Consider the following 19,369-nt stretch of genomic DNA (forward strand, 5'->3'; position numbering starts at 1 on the left):
TGATCTTTGGGTGATGCACTGTGTTTGGTTTGCACCAAACATAACGCTTTGCATTTAGGCCAAAAAGTTCCATTTTAGTTTTGTCAGACCACAAAACTTTTTGCCACATGGCTACAGAATCTCCCGAGTGTTTTTTTTTTTTGCATACTTCAAATTAAATTCAAGGTGGGCTTTCTTGAGTAATGGCTTCTTGCCACCGTACCATACAGGCCAGATTTGTGGTGTGCCTGGGATATTGTTGTCTCATGCACACTTTGACCAGTCTTGGCCATAAAAGCCTACAGCTCTTGTAAAGTTGCCATTGGCCTCTTGGTAGCCTTTGTGATCAGTCTCCTTCTTGCTCGGTCATCCAGTTTGGAGGTACAGCCTGATCTAGGCAGGGTCTTGGGTCTTTGATATTTTTTTTTTTATATTCCTGATCCCCTGATCTGTGCCTTTGAACAACTTTCTCCCGGTGCCATTTCTACACAAGGAGAACAATTGTGATCTGTTGCATAAAACATTTCAATTGTTTAAAACACACTACAATAACCAACCTATCAACAACTGAACAAATACTGCTTTAAAATAAATATTGAGACCTACAGTACAGTCTAGGATGTACTGTAATATATGTGAGATCTACAGTATACCAATGGGATGTACAGGTACACAATTAAAGTGGACAAATTTGGATAAACTTAAAAATTGGACCCAGTATTTCAACATTTTTTCCAGTGCAGCTGAAGGATCTTTCACGTTGCTCAGCAAGCATGCATTTTGTAGTTGAAGGTGTCTGCAACATGGGGATTTATGTTGAGCTGTCAACCTTAATTGAAATAAAAGTTCATGATACTTTTGTTTCAGGACACATTTTTGGCCAATTATTTTGGAATACATCATGTGCTGTGGTGGCTTATTGCTCATTAAAATGCAATGTGATACTACTGTATTGAGAACAAAGTCCTTTCAGGATAACAAAGCAGGATACCTCAGTTGCTGTTGAAAGATATAATTTGCAACCATATCCCATTAAATTACAGATAGTCCTTAGTCCTCCTCCTCTTTATCCCTTTGACTTGGCTATTCCAATCTCCATTTGGCCACTATAGCTTACCTGGGGGCAGTTTCCTGGTAAGTAGAACTTATGACTTCAAGGTAATTCATTCTTGTAAGGTGAAACTGCTTCTGATTTATCTTGATTGGTGTTATCCATATTCACATACCTTATATTCTTATACTGTAAGCACCCCTTGTTATTCAAGTATCACTTAAGGTTGTAATTGGGAAAACTAATACAATACTAAAATCATTGTCATTCAGTCTTTTTGGGTTTGCCATTCATTCATTCATTCATTTTTATGTTGCAGTATCATTACTCTAATAATAGAAAAAAAGACTTACAAACAAATGTTTGAATTGTGACAGCAAGAAATAAAACATTTCACTTATATTTTTTATATAATGTGTGTATATTGTTATTATCATTATTACCCTGCTGCCGTGTAGATTAGACATTATTTTTTATATTTTATTTATCCTTTTATTTTCGATTGTGGTTGGGGCCGCAGGACTTGAACAGTCTCTTCGTAAATAATTTGCAAATAATTATAACAAACATGATTTAAATAACTCATATTGCTACTATTCATTTTAGAAAAAATTATGCTTCACTTACTACAGTGGCTCTCAAAAGTATTCACCCCCCTTGGACTTTTCCACATTTTATTGTGTTACAACATGGAATCAAAATGGATTTAATTAGGAGTTTTTGCCACTGATCAACACAAAAAAAGTCCATAGTGTCAAAGTGAAAAATGAAATCTACAATTTATTAAAATTATAAAACAGAAAATAAAGGATTGCATAAGTATTCACTTTGCTATGACAAACCTAAACAAGCTCTGGTGCAAACAATTGTCTTTAGAAGTCACATAATTAGTTGAATGGAGACCACCTGTGTGCAATTAAGGTGTTTCATATGATTTCAGGTTAAATTCACCTGTCTCTGGGAGGTTCCACAGTTGGTTAGTACATTTCCTAATAAAAACTACATCATGAAGACGAAGGAACATTCAAAGCAAATCCGGAATAAGGTTCTTCAAAAGCACCAATCAGGGGTAGGATATAAGAATATCCCCCAGAGCACAGTAAAGTCTATTATTAAGAAATGGAGAGAATATGGCACAACTTTGAATCTGTCTAGAACAGGCCATCCTCAAAAACTGAGTATCCAGGTGAGAAGGGCACTAGTCAGGGAGGCCACCAAGAGACCTATGGCAACTCTAAAGGAGTTACAGTCTTCCACGGCTGAGCTGGGAGACAGTGTGCATACAGGAGCAATAGCCCGGGTGCTTCACAAAACTGGCCTTTATGGGAGAGTGGCAAAAAGAAAACCATTGTTGAAAAAAACTCACATCAAATCTCGGCTAGAGTTTGCCAGAATGCATGTGGGAGACGCTGAGACCAAGTGGAAGAAGATTATATGATCTGATGAGACCAAAATAGAGCTTTTTGGCCTCAATGCTAAGCGCTATGTTTGGTGCAATTCTAACACCACACATTATCCGGAGAACACCATCCCTACCATGAAGCATGATGGTGACAGCATCTTGCTATGGGGTTGCTTCTCTGTGTCAGGGTCTGGAAAGCTTATGAAGATAGAGGGAAAAATGGATGCAGCAAAGTACAGAGAAATCCTGGAGAAAAACCTGCTGAAGTCTGCAAGAGACCTGGGACTTGGGAGAAGATTCATCTTTCAACAGGACAATGACCCCAAACATACAGCCAAAGCCACACTGGAGTGGCTTATAAACAAAAAGATCAATGTCCTGGAGTAGCCCAGTCAAAGCCTGGACCTCAATCCAATTGAGAATATGTGGAAAGAGTTGAAAATTGCTGTTCACCAAAGGTCCCCATCCAACTTGATGGAGCTTGAGCAATTTTGCAAAGAATAATGGGCAAAATTGCAGTGTCCAGATGTGCAAAGCTGGTAGAGACTTATCCAAATAGTCTCATGGCTGTAATTGCTGCTAAAGGTGCCTCTACCAAATATTGACTCAAGGGGGTGAATACTTATGCAATTAATTACTTTCTGTTTTATATTTTTAATTAATTTAGAACAATTTGTAAATTTTATTTTTCACTTTGACATTAAGGACTTTTTTTGTGTTGATCAGTGGCAAAAACTCCTAATTAAATACATTTTGATTCCATGTTGTAACACAATAAAATGCAGAAATGTCCAAGGAGGGTGAATACTTTTGAGAGCCAGTGCAGGTGGTAGTATTTGAATATCAGGCTATTTATATTGTGGTCAGCAGGTCAGTCTTGGTTACTGCAGCCTTTAGTTGCACTTTCATGCCCAGAATTGTATTTCTAAATAAAAAATTTCCAAAGTATTAGCTTCTGTAGGTATATGGAAAACTATAGCATGTCACATATTGTCTGTGTCAACAGTAACCATTTCTTGTGATATACATCCTCACTTGGCGATAATAAACCAGGGCACCTGGGGGTTTACAGTTGTCAAGCCACATTTTATTTACTATAAATTAGCCCAGTCACCTTCAATAATAACATCACTATCAAACACAGTGTCACATCATGTTGGTTTGATGGTTGAATATTGGCAATTAAATCACTGTCAACACTTCTTAATGTACATAATGCACCATATGATTAATTGACTAAGCTCAATGCTGATTTCAGTAGAGCTTTTTAGCCTCTCATTTCTTGTACATCTTCTTATTTTGAGTAAATTTTAGTAATTTATATTTTAATTATATATTGTAGAAGCATGTCCTTATCTTACTTCCTGACATGCTTACAAAACCATTAACTTAAATTGAAATTTTCTTGTAAACTGGGCATAATATCAGGGAATGATTTAACCTGATGATATTCTGGCAGCCGTAAGCCCTGGTTTCTATTTTAATCCTTAAAAGCATTTTACTTCTAATAACACAACATAATTTTCATAAACCAGTGGAATAAATCATGTCATTGGGTTAAGTAGGTTATATCAAAGGATGTTGTAGGCTAATTAATGTTCAACAGAGATCATGTACAAAACTTTTGATGACTAATAACTTTTCCTCTATATAATTAAGCATACTTTTGAGGAAATCTACATTCTTGTCAAGGCAATAAAAAAAAAACAAATGTAATCCAAGTTAAAGAGCCTAAACAAAACTGTCAATACAGGTGATGCTCTTGTTAACCTCAATAAAGATTCTTCCCTCATTTCTATTGCCAATTGTACTATGTAGAAATGTGTTTACTTTGAAATGTGCCTTAAGGTACTATGAGGCTGCTTAACACAATGTTAATGTCTTCTCCGCTTCTTGGTGTGCATAGTTGCAATCATACTGAGATTTGGAGGAGTGTTGAAGGAGCACAGCATGCCAGACGGTTTGTGTCTACAGATACCGACACTGACAATACCCGTCATATATATATATATATATATATATATATATATATATATATATATATATATATATATATATATATATATTAATATATATATTATATATAAAAATAAAATAAGATGGGCTCCCTGCCCAGCTGTGTTTATAGCAGTGAGCTGTATACACACAACATTTAAAAGAACAATACTGTACATCATAGGGAATACATTACACATTGTGTCCTCCTTCTTACAATATCTTTTATTGATCTTTTTGTTTATCGACTGCCTCGGTTGATACTGCCGTCTGATTTGTGGCAACAATCAAAATCAGAACAATATCATTACTTTATATGTGGGACTCGTTTGCCTCTAGCTTTTTCAGTGAGTGTTATGTGAGTTTGGTCGTCCAGAAGTTATTTACATGGAAGGTTTTTGGTGGTGTGACCAATAAAGCATTTGAGTGCAATAATTTACAATTCCTACATTGTAGGAGTCATTGTGGTCCAGTGGTTGAAGTCCAGGGCTTGTAACCAGAAGGTCACCGGTTTAAATCCCACCTCTGCCACTGAGTGACTCACTGTGTGACCTTGAGCAAGTCACTTAACCTCCTTGTGCTCCGACCTGCAGATGAGATGTTAAATCAATGTCCTATTGTAAGTGACTCTGCATATAATGCACAGTTCACAGCCTTCATCTGTAAAGGGCGTTGTGATGGTGGTCCACTATTAAAGGTGCTATATAAAATGAAAGATATTACATTATAAAGCAACAAAGACCCTAATATGCCAGGTTTTAAACCCTACACTCACTGTTATTCTACTGTCCACTCAGGAAAGCACACATTTTGAATGCTGCATAAGAATTGCACTTCTTTTCTGCTTCTTATTGACCAGTAACATTTCACACAAGTGCCACACTGTACCTATAGTAATGTTTCAGACTGCTGTTACTGTACAAATAACAGCAAAACAGTCCTGCAGTTACAGTGCATTCATATTTTAGGCCATTTAAACAATAACAATTCCTACATTAAAATTCCAGACTCTAAAGAGGTTCCTAAAGAACTGATTTCTACTGTTTTACTCTTTCCAATGTTACTTCCCCACATGTTTTCCAGAGAGCTGCAGTAAATGTTAAGCTGGCTGCATAGAAAAGCTGATTAGCTTGCCATCTCCATAGCAACCTCACTCTCAACATGCAATTAAACCAACATGAAATTAACATGCATTACAAGAACATCTCGAAGAATGTTAACTTATTATGAATGAAATACTGTATAACACAGTATTGGCACACTGTAACAATGCACCATCTGTAGCAAAATGAACTAGCACAGGCAAACATTTTTACTTAATTAAAAAATAAAATCAATACATTAAAAACATTTGCAGGAGTTAACAGATCTTGCAAGAGATAACATGCATGACTGTCCATTGCCTCAAGTATAAGTGTGGCAATTAATTTCTTTCCCCTTGTCTTTTAGTGGTCTTTTCAGGGTTTCTTTCCAGGGATGGTAAGATGTTGACTTCATCCCTTTTGCAGAATTTACTGTATACTGCAAAAAAAAAAAAAAAAAAAAAAAAAAAAAAAATGCATACAATACAAATAAATAAATAGTCATATACAGTATGGACACTGAATACAGCAAATAATGGATAAAGGCAACTGCCAAATAAATAAATAAATAATAATTGGAGAGAAATTTCACCGAAATACTTTATATTTCCGCTCATTCGTTACCAAGGTATACTGTACGCACAAAACCAACTTTCAAACAGTAGCTTTAATTCCAATTACATTGCAGGTGTAAATCTGTATCATTTATACAATAGCTTTGTACAAACCAATAGGGATTGTACCCCTGGTGTGTTAGCAAACAAACTGAGTGTGCTTTGTGTCCAAGCATACAGTACAAATACCTTTTTTAGGCAAACTGCAGTAGCATGTTGGTCTGTTGTGTGTATTACATGTGTGAGCTGTTTTGTCTGAATGTGGGGATTATTAGAGGATTAGGTCCTTTAAAGGAAACAGTGTCTGGAGTAAATTTACTTCAAAATAAAGAAGCCTTGTATTGCTAAACTAAGTCAAATATCACTACTAGTGTTTCAAGGGAACAGAATAAGATATTCTGAGGCTGTGGAGTGCTATAAACATATCATGCTGAGTATGAACAATGCAGTGGAAGGTTTATAAATCGTGTGCACTGAGGCAAAACTTACAGTATGCATTGATTGTCTTCTAGAGGAGTGGAGAGGGATGAATGATTTTGACAACAAATGCCACACAAAGTACAGTCTAAAGAGCCGTATCTGACATTTCCATTCTGAACCCTTCAGGTACATGTAATGTAAAACTGGGGCAATACAGTGTAGAAATTCATAGTTGTTACTTCTGCACAAGAATATGACATTTTCTTACAGTGTAAAAAAGGGGAATCAAATATTTATACTTATAAATAATAACTTGTTTCCCTCCCTTTCATCTTAACACAATTGATACAGATTTTTCAAGAAGTAGCCTACACTTTGCATCTTGGGGCTATATTTAGTGCAAAGCTGTGGTATAAAGCATTAAAGCAAACAACAGTGGGTTTAATGTTCACGTTTTTTATTGTTAAAGATAAGAGATTGCAGCAACCCTGGGAGTACATGCTCTGCATTCTCTAAAGACAGAATTTGACACTGTTTTTGTTTTTTATCCTCAGCGAACATGACTACTGCAACATCACCTATCCTGCTGAAATGGGACCCAAAGAGTTTAGAGATAAGAACCCTTACAGTGGAACGGCTTCTGGAGCCATTGGTCACACAGGTAGGAGACTGTATAAACTAGAAACAGGAATCGGAATAGAACCTCTTTAAATGCATGTTAGTTTCATTGCACAGTGCTCTGTGAGTGTTAAAACAATTTCAGCAGACCAAGACGCTTTCGTACATTTAGAGGTTCAATCAATAATGTCTATAATTAGTTGGATTCAGAAAAGATCTGTCACTTTTATCTGTTACTAATAGCACTATATAACACAATTTTTGTTCCTGGGTAGTAAGTGTTATTTCCTAATTGCTTATGCCTCAAAAGTATACAAAATGACTATTAGTATAATAGCCATACAGTATAATCGTAAATCTCGAAAAACTACTCCCTTCTAAATCTTTTGTAGTCATTTTTGTATTACTTTAGTATAAATACATGTTAATTTGGATTCATATGTTGTTTTTTTCTGACTTTATGTGAATGAAAAGACGCACATTTGCCCGTTTTCCCATTGGAAATAGTGATATTTAGAAATATCACTGTCCTGGTCACAAAAGCAAAGTTTGTAGGGAATAATAGCCATTTTCTATACTTTTGAGGCATAAGCAATTAGGAAATAACACTTACTACCCAGGAACCAAAAAAAAAAAAATAATAATTTGTTACACGGTGTAGTCAATTATAGTAACTTATTTTATACATATTTGTTGGATTCTGTTTACATTGTACAGCATGTCAAGATACATCGTGATTATAGATGTTGATGTTTGAAATATGTAATTTATCCTTGAACTTTTTATCTGTTATTTAATTTGCAAAAATATGTAGATTATGGATTATTGCCGTGTCAGTCAACACATCTGACTGAGGTAACCGCAGTACTGTAATAGCAGCACCACTGAAGCATCTGCCCACCCTTCCACTCCCACCCCACCCCCTCATAACTGGACCAGACAAGCTACCACTTGATTGCCAGTATAGTGTTGGCTTCATGCCTGCTAAATCCTCACGGGTGTATCTGTTAGAGTAAAGAGGTCCCAGCCTCTGCAAACATGAATATCGAATTGTATCAGTCTAAGGCACGGCCAAGGGTTATGCTGTATTTGCAACCTTCCAAGCAATGTGCAATGGCATAGAACAGGCTAGTTTGTTTGTTGAGTCATCATGCTGGCTGAGTAACTACCACTACTGACAGAGTCAATGATACAGTGGATAGAGACCATGGACAGCTCCTTCAGTACATCAGAGAAGTGAAATCTGACTAATTCAGCTGTACAGAGACTAACACTGATAATGTTGAGGTTTTTTTTAGTTCATACTGTACAGTACTATATACTGTAATGCAATAGCAGCATGTATTACGTGACGTGGTGTTATATTTTATAAACTATTCTCTGCTCAACATCTTGTTCAAAGTTTGAATAAGCGAATGCAACAGAGACATACAGCCAAGAGCAATTTAGAATTTCACATTAGTGTAAAAGCCTACAGTACATTAATAAAGACATGTATTTCTTAAATGAAGAATTTGAACATATTTTATATAAAAAATGAATTTTGTTTTCTTTAATTACATGCCATTCTTGAGAAAAATCTAAAGTGGATTTAGATAAGAGAATTACATGGTTTACTTAAAAAATACTGTAAAGAAAACATTTTACAGTGTTCTTGCCTGACAGGCAGATGCATTTAGAAACTGAAATTAAGTGGGGAGTAATGCTTAAGCAAATGTGTAGTTATAATTACTGTTGGCTATTTTTGAAATGTTTTCTAACTTTATCAACATATGATATTGTCTCTATTCAAGCTGCTTCATTGTGAGTTTGGTATCTGTACTATGCAATAGGTTTACTGCAGTTTATTGCAAGACAAACTACAGTAGAAGACAAGATATATCATGTGCAAAGGAGTTGATACAGTAACACATGTAAAATTCATAGAACCTTAAAGTAATTCCAAGCTTTGACATCAGCAAACTGTATAGTATTGAGGCATTATGCAAATAGTTCTGCTTCATGTCAGAAGAATGTTTCTTAAAAGCCATTCAATGGGCTATCAAATGTTTCACAGAGGTGTTTTATCTTGATTAGTGTTAAAAAAAAATAGCTAGAAAAAGGCTTTGATCACTGAAGTATCATTTTCAAGTCTTAAGATGAAAATCCTTTTGAAATGTATTATAACAAACCAGCTGGGTGAACCTAAGAGTCATATGCATTCATGCACAGTAAGAACTGTAGGCACTGATTCTAGAACACACAGTATGGTATGATTGAAAACCAGGGGTGTATTATAATTATAGTATTGGACATTTACAGTAGAATTGATTGTTATGCTATCTTGTTATGTCAATGTGTGTACTGTTGCCTATGGCAGTTACACAGCCCAAGTCATTTATTACAGAGTGACGTGAAAATCATACTGCATACTCTTAGTACTGTTCTGTAGCTTCCTGTGCACACTGGCTGCTACAGCAGATTGCAGGTGTCTCAGGTGATTGCTGTGTCTGGCCATTACGGATGATCTTTAGCTTCAGGTGACACTTGTCCCACATCAACAACCTTTTCTTGGCAGTTGCTGTTTTATTTGCTGCATTTATGTCTACAGCTCTGGCCAAAGGTTTTACATCACCCTATAAAATTAACACATTTTGCTTCATAAAGTCGAATGAAACCTGCAGAATAATGTTACGTTAACATACTGATTTACATACCACTTTTTAGTTTTCCATATTGTTCTAATGACATCAAATAACATCTCATAAATAAAAAGTATGTTTTTTTTTTTTATATCCTGAGACCCATCGTTGCCTCCCCACCAACAGTGAGAGAAACTTGGCTTCCACCATGTAGATCATCTTCCTACATTTTTGCACTCCAGTCTCACAATATCAGGGGAGTAAAATCAGTGTGACCTGTTTATAGGCAGACGATATTCTACAGTTCAATCACTGTAGCACATTTTGAGAGCATTTTGTGTATGTTGCAAATATGCAACATTGGGTCATAAGTCAATACTATGGATCATCATGTCTAACACTACATCACATAAAATTACAGTTACACTTCTGTTATCTTACATTGATGCATAACCAGCTGATCAAAGTATGTACAGTAGGCAGGAGAAGAAAATAAATAGAGGTAAATTGCACATGGGCATTGACTGTACCATTATAGCTAGCATAATAAGTTCAGGGGTAGCATAGATATTCTAGACTAGTTCACTGTCAAGTAAAGTATGTCAGATATAGTCCAAGTATAGGTATGTGTGCATCTTTGTGCACACTATGATCCTTGATGTTCCACCACCACCTCCCAAGCACCAACAAAAAGTTTGAAGTTGGGTTAATATTCAATAAAATACTATAATTTGGCAATGCTTGTAAATTAATTGTCCTAGCTCTGTTGATTTGTAGAGTGCTCATGTGTACAGACAGATTCAGCAGTTTCACTTTGTGCAATATTTTTCCTGTATTTGGAAATATGCTTGAGTCTCACAGGGTTAAATAAATAAATAAAGTATTAGACATTCATCTATAACGAGATGCGTCTGAGATCTGAAGTGATTATCTCCAAGAATTTACATGTTTTTTTTTTTTTTTTTTTTGCATCTAATGTGCTGTCAGAGAAAGTGACTCCTGCTACTGTATCTGAATGCAAATAGACACAAAAGGTCTTAGAAAGGTCAGGAGGTTTCATGCTTTTTTATGTTCTGATTTATAGTACATTAACTCCTATTCAATGTGAGACGATGAGAAGGAAACAAATAAGAAATCTGTATTGCTGTGTAGCTAATACCAAAAAGAATTTAAATTACTGTGTAGCTGTCACGAAGATGGCTGTAGTGGGTGACGTCGGACCAGAAACAGGAACCAGGATATAAACACAGAGAGGTGGAGTTTGGTGGAGCTGAGTGATTGGTTTAGTTCAGCATTTAATAAACAGAGCAGAAAATAAAAAGTTGTAAAGACAACTCACAGGACACGGCACTTTCTCCAAAATAAAGAGACAAACAAAAATGAACTACACAGACAAACACGGTGAGCTGAAATGTAACTATTATTATTATTATAACCTCCGTCTCCAGTCCTGTACTCCACTCTCCGAACACACAACCCCTATGCAGCTGTAATGAGACTCGATTGCTAATCAATCATTCAATTGGAGTTTTGGTACAACTGCACGTGAATTAATAAAGTTAAATTTCCCGTGCTCACATATTATTACATTTTACCTGCACGTGAAGTGCTGTGCAATCCTCGTGCCTAAATACAAATATACATTTTAAACACTCGTGTTACACAGACCCATTTATATCCCGTGTACCAATGACTATACACCAACATTTACACACTACACGTAACAAACAACACAAATACATAGCCCAGGGGCGGGGCACTTAGCACAGTAGCTAATACCAATAACACATTTACTTTAATATGCTGTTCACTGGCTCGTGTGTTAGAGTCAATGCAGGCACTCAGGTCACACCCACATTTACCCACAGCCATTTTTCTGAGCCTGACATTCATTCCATAGTTGAGCCTTCAGAATGCTCATTGAGGTTTTACTTACGTTTACCAAAGGCTGTGTTCAGCTCAGATTGACTGTGTGGATGTACAACGGACCCACAGAACCCCACTGTTGAACAGGAACGAGGGGAGGTCATATTGTATGGCTGTAGCATTATTGTTTGGTGTTGACTCTATGTACAGTTACTTTTACAGGAGGACCATTTAAAAGTGATACATTAAGTGGCCTCCCCCTTTGCTGTTTTCTTCCTCTTCTGATGCATGGTTCTGAAGCCAGTCTGTCACAGCAGAGGTAGAAATGTAACAGTGATACTCAGTGGCTTTTATAACAGTGACATGGCCTGGTCCTGTTGATAGTTGGTTTCTGCAGATTTTGCCTCCAGGGTACTGGATCTAAAATGGCTAATTCACTTAGCTATTGTTATCCGTGTGTTCTCATTCTCCTAACCTGAGGGTCTGCATCCATATCTTAATAGAATCACTGCCTGTAACATTCGAAGGTTGAGGTACTAGATGTGATACAAATGATGTGAAGATATTTTGGGCTCTTCAAAGATAGAGCATCTCCATCCTAATTTGTTATTCTAATTGGATACAATTACTGAACATGCATTGATCACATTTTCTAATAGTCATGTTTTTGTTGTAAAGGTTACCGTACGGTATCAGGGACAGCGGTTTATAAAGGGCAGCAGTGTGGAGTAGCAGTTAGGGTTCTGGACTCTTGACCGGAGTGTCGGTGGTTCAATCCCAGGTGAGGGACACTGCTGCTGTACCCTTGAGCAAGGTACTTTACTTTGATTGCTCCAGTAAAAACCCAACTGTATGTAAAAATAATACGATATCTTGTAACAATTGTAAGTCGTGTCTGCTAAGAAATAAATACTAATAAACTACTGCTGTGTGTTATACTGTATTACAAAATTATCATGAATGTGGTCTCTGTTGTGTTGCTGTCTCAGCAATTATGATTAATTTGCTTCCTGTTTATCAAACCTTGGGGGATTAAAACTACTGTGTCTGTTTATTATTAGGAATTGAAATTGAAACACTTAATTTGCTGAGTTTGTCATTTGAAAGTCATATTTTTGGGAAAGCAGGATCAAAACAAATGGAGGAAATCCTGGACCAACATTTCTTATTAACCTGAATCAGAGAATCAGAGAAAATGTTGAGGACAGCTAGTTCATATAACAAAATAATAGGCTAATATAAAACAAAAACAAAAAAGCAAAAAAAAAAAAAAACTGTGTTGTAAGTTCTTTGAGATATAGGGCAACATTCTCAAAAAATCATTATGCCAAAAGTAAATATTTGAGACTGGTTAATGTAATCCTGATTTGGTATTATCAGTACATATGTTGTTATAGGTACAGTGGTACTATGCATATCCGACCGTCTCTGATCAATTAACTGCCTTGCTAAATAAATACATTGGCAGAAAATTCAGCTTCCGTGATGGAAACAGAAAGAAAGCATTATATTAATCAGCCCTTGGTGTGTTCCACTTTAAGAGAGGCGGGCTGTGTGCATGTGTCAGTCAGCTGCGTGTAGTAGTGACGTTTCAATACACCAGTTGAGAAACATTTTTTTGTGCAATGTGTTTATATGATGGAGTGCATGCTTGCAGATATTGCCAGCCTTTTGTAGTTTTTAAAAACATTTGAATTAAACAACGCAAACTTCATAAACTATAACCGAAGCAATAAACAAACCAAACTGCTTATCAGCTGTTGACAGTATCAAGAAAGAACGCAAAGTACCATGACAGAGATATTAAGAAGGCAGAACCAGGGAAGCAGCGACTTCTAGAGTGAAGAAAGAAGCCACCAGTTGTAGGCTAATGTACACATACCGTTTGTTTAGTTTTTTTTTTTTAAAGCTTTGCATAGCAAAACTGTGTATTTATAGCCTAGTTAATTTCGTTTACTTTTGCTTACTTTTAACACAAAAAATGTCCCCATGTTTAAAACAGTTTGCGTGGTGTTTTGTTCACTAACCTATTTATGGGTGTGTAAATGTTTTTTCTAAAGATGTTCGCAAATCTGAGTTTCACATATCCGCCTATATCCAGTTCAAGGGGGTCAGATTTGCAACGCTGAGTTTCACATATCCGCCTATACCCAGTCCAAGGGGGTCAGATTTGCAACGTTGTTCTGTATTAATAACGTAAAAAAATACTCCATTTATCACTAATGAAATTTAGGTATTTTATCGTTGATAGATGGAAAAAAAAATGGTAGCTGTATCAGTTAATAGACAAAGAGAAGGAGATATGATACCTTTTATTGGACTAACAAAACAAAATTAATCAAACACTTTCATGACCTCACAGGTTTCTTTTTCTCTTTTTCAGGTGAAAGTAGGAAAGAGATTGTTGGTATTGTAGCGTTTAGCAGGAAAGGAAAGAAACAGAGACGCGTGTCATTTTCAACTATTAACCATTTATTCCGAAGATACCGGTTTAGCTGCCAGCTTTGAATCCATTGCTCTGAAAGACTGCATACAAAACAACCCAAAACACAGCCCCAATTGGCTGGGCTTATCTTCTTTTAAACCTTCAGCGTTGCCCTTTACCCAGATGAACCATTCGAGCCTGACCAGCCTCGGATTAAGATAGTTCCAATTGCAACAAACAAACAAACTAGTTGGCGATCAGCTGATCCTCGGGTTTAGTAAGCAGCAGAGGATCAAGATGATCTCCAGTCCATGTGGAGGGTGCGTCAAACAATTTGATTCCAGTTCGTTATTGTTCAAAGGATTTATGTGATTAAGCGTATTTTTCTGCAAAAAAAAATAAGCAATAAAAAACGTACATATCATCTCTCATGTCTACATGTATTACAATGTACATGTATTCTGTACAAAACAGCCCAATAGTGGAAGATTGAGTGTGCTGGCAGGTTATCAAAATAATAATTTAGAGCTCAACACAAATATTCTACAAATTATCTTGCAGTACCGTTTACTGTTGCTTAGTGTTGCAAATATAGTCTTTGTCATCACAAATATATTGCAAATGTCGTAGATGTTATATATTTTAACATAAAACTAAATTGAATTAAATCTAATCTAATTTGTCTGGCTTTGCCTGGTGATAACAATCTACCTGACACTTTGAATACACCAGGCACTCATGAAACAAAGGCTAATCAAACCTGTCTCTTTGAGATTTAATTACCCCGTCTAGTGGGGGAAGGGGGGTTAGCAAAAACAATGTAGTTTAAATCAGCTCAAAGAAAACAAGAGATTTTAAACATATTTTACATCGTCTTTATTTAAAATCACTGGGAATACAAGATGCGTTTTTATTGTTAAATCGCCTAACAAGCACAGAATAACCCAGGTAGTAAATCCCTAAGAAAACAAAACTGTTTGCAGTCTCTAACCAACTATACTGATATATTTAGTGTCTAAATACATGCAATTTCTTGTGCTAAAAATAACAGGAATTCAGAATAAAATCAGAATGATTTAGCAAATGTTATGTACATTTAAAAGCTTATTTAAAAGTATTATGATAATTAACTCATCAGACAAGAAAAGGAGAGGGGCGAACAATCATGATTGCAAACCCCATCTAGACATGAAGTAGCCAATCGGACTAGGTAGAAATACTGCCAAATATCTATTCGGGTTCTCTGTGATTCCTTGTTGTAGTGTCAGTATGTACTAATATGTCCATGGCAAATTGTTGTTTAAAACCTTAGTTCTTACTGTAATGTTTTAATGTGATATTAAATGTGTAACGGTTTTTGTGTGATTTCCGAATGTAGTTTTGATTGCATGCTTAATAAACACCATATTTCTAAGAAGGCACTCTTTGTGCTAAAATCATCCACTCGTGTTAACCTCGATTAGAACATAAGAACATAAGAAAGTTTACAAACGAGAGGAGGCCATTCGGCCCATCTTGCTCGTTTGGTTGTTAGTAGCTTATTGCTCCCAAAATCTCATCAAGCAGCTTCTTGAAGGATCCCAGGGTGTCAGCTTCAACAACATTACTGGGGAGTTGATTCCAGACCCTCACAATTCTCTGTGTAAAAAAGTGTCTCCTATTTTCTGTTCTGAATGCCCCTTTTTCTAAACTCCATTTGTGACCCCTGGTCCTTGTTTCTTTTTTCAGGCTGAAAAAGTCCCTTGGGTCGACACTGTCAATACCTTTTAGAATTTTGAATGCTTGAATTAGGTCGCCACGTAGTCTTCTTTGTTCAAGACTGAACAGATTCAATTCTTTTAGCCTGTCTGCATATGACATGCCTTTTAAGCCCGGAATAATTCTGGTCGCTCTTCTTTGCACTCTTTCTAGAGCAGCAATATCTTTTTTATAGCGAGGTGACCAGAACTGCACACAATATTCAAGATGAGGTCTTACTAGTGCATTGTACAGTTTTAACATTACTTCCCTTGATTTAAATTCAACACTTTTCACAATGTATCCGAGCATCTTGTTAGCCTTTTTTATAGCTTCCCCACATTGTCTAGATGAAGACATTTCTGAGTCAACAAAAACTCCTAGGTCTTTTTCATAGATTCCTTCTCCAATTTCAATATCTCCCATATGATATTTATAATGTACATTTTTATTTCCTGCGTGCAGTACCTTACACTTTTCTCTATTAAATGTCATTTGCCATGTGTCTGCCCAGTTCTGAATCTTGTCTAGATCATTTTGAATGACCTTTGCTGCTGCAACAGTGTTTGCCACTCCTCCTACTTTTGTGTCGTCTGCAAATTTAACAAGTTTGCTTACTATACCAGAATCTAAATCATTAATGTAGATTAGGAATAGCAGAGGACCTAATACTGATCCCTGTGGTACACCGCTGGTTACCACACTCCATTCTGAGGTTTTTCCTCTAATCAGTACTTTCTGTTTTCTACATGTTAACCACTCCCTAATCCATGTACATGTGTTTCCTTGAATCCCAACTGCGTTCAGTTTGAGAATTAATCTTTTGTGCGGGACTTTGTCAAAAGCTTTCTGGAAATCTAAATAAACCATGTCATATGCTTTGCAATTATCCATTATCGATGTTGCATCCTCAAAAAAATCAAGCAAGTTAGTTAGGCACGATCTCCCTTTCCTAAAACCATGTTGACTGTCTCCCAGTACCCTGTTACCATATAGGTAATTTTCCATTTTGGATCTTATTATAGTTTCCATAAGTTTGCATATAATAGAAGTCAGGCTTACTGGTCTGTAGTTACCTGGTTCAGTTTTGTTTCCCTTTTTGTGGATCGGTATTACGTTTGCAATTTTCCAGTCTGTCGGTACCACCCCTGTGTCAAGAGACTGCTGCATGATCTTGGTTAGCGGTTTGTAAATTACTTCTTTCATTTCTTTGAGTACTACTGGGAGGATCTCATCCGGCCCAGGGGATTTGTTTATTTTAAGAGCTCCTAGTCCCTTTAACACTTCTGCCTCAGTTATGCTAAAGTTATTTAAAACTGGATAGGAACTGGATGACATGTGGGGCATGTTGTCAGTATCTTCCTTTGTAAAAACTTGTGAAAAGTAATCATTTAACATATTTGCTATTTTTTTTTCTTCCTCTACGATTTTGCCATTTGTATCTCTTAAACATTTAATCTCCTCTTTGAATGTTCTCTTGCTGTTGTAATATTGGAAAAACATTTTGGAATTGGTTTTAGCTCCCTTAGCAATGTTCATTTCTATTTCTCTCTTGGCCTTTCTAACTTCCTTTTTGACTTGCGTTTGCAGTTCTGTGTACTCTTTCTGCGTACTTTCTTTTTGGTCCTTTTTTAATGCTCTGTAAAGTGCCTTTTTTCGCTGAATATTTTTTTAATTGATCTATTAAACCATTTTGGCAATTTAGTTTTACATTTAGATTTGTCTACTTTAGGGATGTAATTGTTTTGCGCCTCTAGTACTACATTTTTGAAGAACAACCATCCTTCTTCTGTGGGTGTTTTCTCTATTTTACTCCAATCTACTTCTGTTAGTCTCTGTTTCATGCCTTCATAGTTTGCTTTTCTAAAATTGTAAACCTTAGCTTTAGTCTTTACTTTTGGGGTTTTAAAAAACACTTCAAATGAGACCATGTTGTGGTCTGAGTTTGCCAGTGGTTCTCTGACCTCTGTTTTAGTTATTCTATCTTCGTTATTTGAAAAGACTAAATCAAGGCATGCCTCCCCTCTAGTGGGTGCCTTCACAAATTGTGTTAGGAAGCAGTCATTTGTCATTTCCACCATTTCTATTTCATCCTTCGCGCTACCCACCGGGTTTTCCCATTTTATTTGGGGGAAGTTGAAATCCCCCATTAGTATGGCTTCTCCTTTGCTACACACATTTCTAATGTCATTGTATAACAGATTATTTTGCTCACCGTCTGAATCTGGCGGTCTATAGCATGCTCCTATTATTATGCCTTTTGAATTTTTGTCTGTTATTCTGACCCATATTGATTCGGTTTTATTTTCTTTGTCCAGGTTTAACACCTGGGCTTCAAGACTGTTTCTTATGTATAGCGCTACCCCTCCTCCTCTTCTGTCCTGCCTGTCTTTCCTATACAGTGTATACCCACAAATATTATATTCGTCCCCATCACTCTCAGATAACCACGTTTCTGTAACACCTATCACATCATAGTTACCTGTTAGTGCAGTAGCTTCAAGTTCTAGAATTTTGTTTCTGATACTTCTAGCATTTAGATAAATACATTTAATGGTTGTCTTACCTGAGTTGTTGTTCTTGTTTTGATGCGGTCTCCCTTCTGTTTTTTTGTTGATTTCTCCCCCCTTCCTTTCTAGTTTAAATGCTTCCGAACCTGCTCGAGGATCTTTTCTCCGAGTAGACTAGTTCCCTTGTTATTTAAATGCAGTCCATCCCGTCTATACAGATAGTCCTCGTTGTAGAATGTGGTCCAATGATCAAGATAGGTGAAGCCTTCCCGTGTGCACCACGTCTTCAGCCATTCGTTTTGATTAATTATTTCCAGCTGTCCATATGGTCCTTTGCAAGGTGCGGGTAGTATACCAGAAAATACCACAGTTTTGGTTTTCTCTTTTAATTTCCTTCCTAGCTCTCTGAATTTATTTTGCAGGGATTTTGGTCTGTCTCTTCCAATGTTGTTTGTACCGATGTGGACGACTACTACCGGGTCGTCTCCTGTTCGTTCTAGGAGCCTGTCCACGTTCTCAGTGATGTGCTTGACCGAGGCTCCCGGAAGGCAGCACACTGTTGTAGTAAGGGGGTCCAAACTGCGAACTGAACTTGCTGTGTTTCTCAATATGGAGTCCCCAACAATCATGACCTCCCTTCTTTTTGCTGTCTGGTCACCACTGTCAATAGGGTCCTGGATGTTGTTCCTTTCATTCTCTTGTTGTTGGTTCTGCTCATCACAATTCTGAAGTGACTCAAATCTGTTGGTTGTTTTGATTTCTGGTGGTGGTGTTTGACGAAGTTTCTTTTTTTCCCTGCTTCTGCCTACCTGAACCCAGCTGTTCTGACCTTCTATCTCCCTGGTGGCTTTCAGTCTGTTAGGGGTGATGCAGACTTCCATGAATTGTGGGTGTGCCAGTTCCTCAAGATCCTGTTGCTGTCTCACTTCAATTGATGAACTTTGAACTGCATAGAATGTGACTAATTGTTGGTAGTTTATGGTAACGTGTAAATCTCTATCGTTTTCAGACAACGCTATTGAAAAAGGTTTATATGTTGAAGTATATGC

At 36.7% G+C, this 19,369-nt stretch overlaps 1 protein-coding gene across 1 annotated transcript in view; it reads left to right on the forward strand.

The window, feature by feature from the left end:
• LOC121317743 (catenin alpha-2) overlaps positions 1-19,369 on the forward strand; it is a 502,323-nt gene that overhangs the window by 15,594 nt on the left and 467,360 nt on the right. The window contains exon 2 of the mRNA XM_041258019.1: positions 7,098-7,204. Within this exon, the coding sequence (XP_041113953.1) occupies positions 7,103-7,204 (102 nt within the window). The 5' untranslated portion in view covers positions 7,098-7,102. The remainder of the gene's footprint in view (positions 1-7,097; positions 7,205-19,369) is intronic.

This window comes from Polyodon spathula, chromosome 1 (assembly GCF_017654505.1).
Source record: "Polyodon spathula isolate WHYD16114869_AA chromosome 1, ASM1765450v1, whole genome shotgun sequence".
Classification (NCBI taxonomy): Eukaryota; Metazoa; Chordata; class Actinopteri; order Acipenseriformes; family Polyodontidae; genus Polyodon; species Polyodon spathula.